This window comes from Aureococcus anophagefferens (genome assembly GCF_000186865.1).
Source record: "Aureococcus anophagefferens unplaced genomic scaffold AURANscaffold_1536, whole genome shotgun sequence".
Taxonomy (NCBI): Eukaryota; class Pelagophyceae; order Pelagomonadales; family Pelagomonadaceae; genus Aureococcus; species Aureococcus anophagefferens.
Genome location: NW_008706444.1, coordinates 271 through 1,390, shown reverse-complemented (window position 1 = coordinate 1,390; position 1,120 = coordinate 271). Strand labels below are relative to the sequence as shown.

General features: G+C 71.4%; 1 protein-coding gene across 1 annotated transcript; it reads left to right on the top strand.

The window, feature by feature from the left end:
• Positions 1-46: 46 nt before the first annotated feature.
• On the top strand, positions 47-694 carry AURANDRAFT_69362 (hypothetical protein; the record flags this gene model as incomplete). Its single annotated transcript, XM_009045130.1, has 1 exon — positions 47-694. A coding segment is annotated over one exon (648 nt), but the record flags the coding sequence as incomplete, so codon positions are not given.
• Between the last annotated feature and the right edge of the window lie 426 nt (positions 695-1,120).

The window sequence follows — 1,120 nt, the reverse complement described above, 5'->3', positions numbered from 1 at the left end:
TCGTCGACGCCGCGGCGAAATCGTCGGGCTGCCCGTGCTCCCCAAGTCCGTGCGCAAGTTCGTGCTCGACGCGGAGCTGCCGCCCGCGGCGACCTTCGAGGCCGCGGGCGTCGACCTGACGACGTTCTCCGTGACCAAGGTCTTCCTCCAGCAGACGCCGCGGAAGCCCCGCACGTCCCACCTCTCCCACGCCCTCCCGGAGGAGGAGAGCTCCTACGACTGCCACGCCTACGTGCGCGTGCGCACGTCCGTCGAGGGCGCCGCGTCCTACGGCTACGTCGAGGTCTTGCGCGAGGAGGCGGGCGACGGCCAGATCCACGAGCGCAAGCGGCGCATCCTGCGGCGCGAGTACGAGGCGCACCTCGCGACGGCGGACCCGCGGCGGAAGCCCATCGCCCAGCGGCGGCTCCACTTCCTCTACGGGAACCAGTCCTTCGTCGTCCACCAGTACGTCGACCGCGACTTGGCGATCCTCCACTGCCAGGCCGCGCGGCCCGACGGCTCCATCGACTTCCCGCCCTTCCTCAAGGTCGGCCCGGAGATCCACGACAGCCAGGACCGCGAGCACTTCTCCGCCTACGACCTCGCGCTCGACAAGCCGTCCTCGCCGAGCCGCGGGACCTACCGCAAGTCCCTCTCGCCGCCGAGCTCGCCGAAGACGTCGCCCACGGCCAAGAAGACGCCCGCGGCCTAGGCGCGGTGCTCTTAGTAGTCCTGTAGCCTCTCTCTTCTTGGGCGCGCGCGGCTCTCTCTCTCTAGCCGCGGCGCCGCTTCTTGTCCGCGTGGTCCGCGTGGAACTTGACGAGCTCGCGCTTCCGCTCGCGCGCGGCCTTCTCGGACGGCCGCTCCGGCGTCGGCGCGGCCTTGAGCGCGGCGGCGAGGTCCTTTTGCGCTCTCTCGAGCTTCTGCAGGTCCGAGGGCGCGACGTCGGTCTCGCGCGCGCGGTCGAGCACGAACCAGTCGATCTGCTGGCCGCCGTCGTCGCCGCGCGCGGTGCGGAAGCCGAGCGCCCTGAGGAAGGTCTCCGCGTTGCGGCACTCCTTGAGCTTGGCGAGGAGGGCGGCCTTCTTGATCTACGGAACGGGGGGGGTCGCGCGCGAGGGGCGGGAAGGCGACGCGG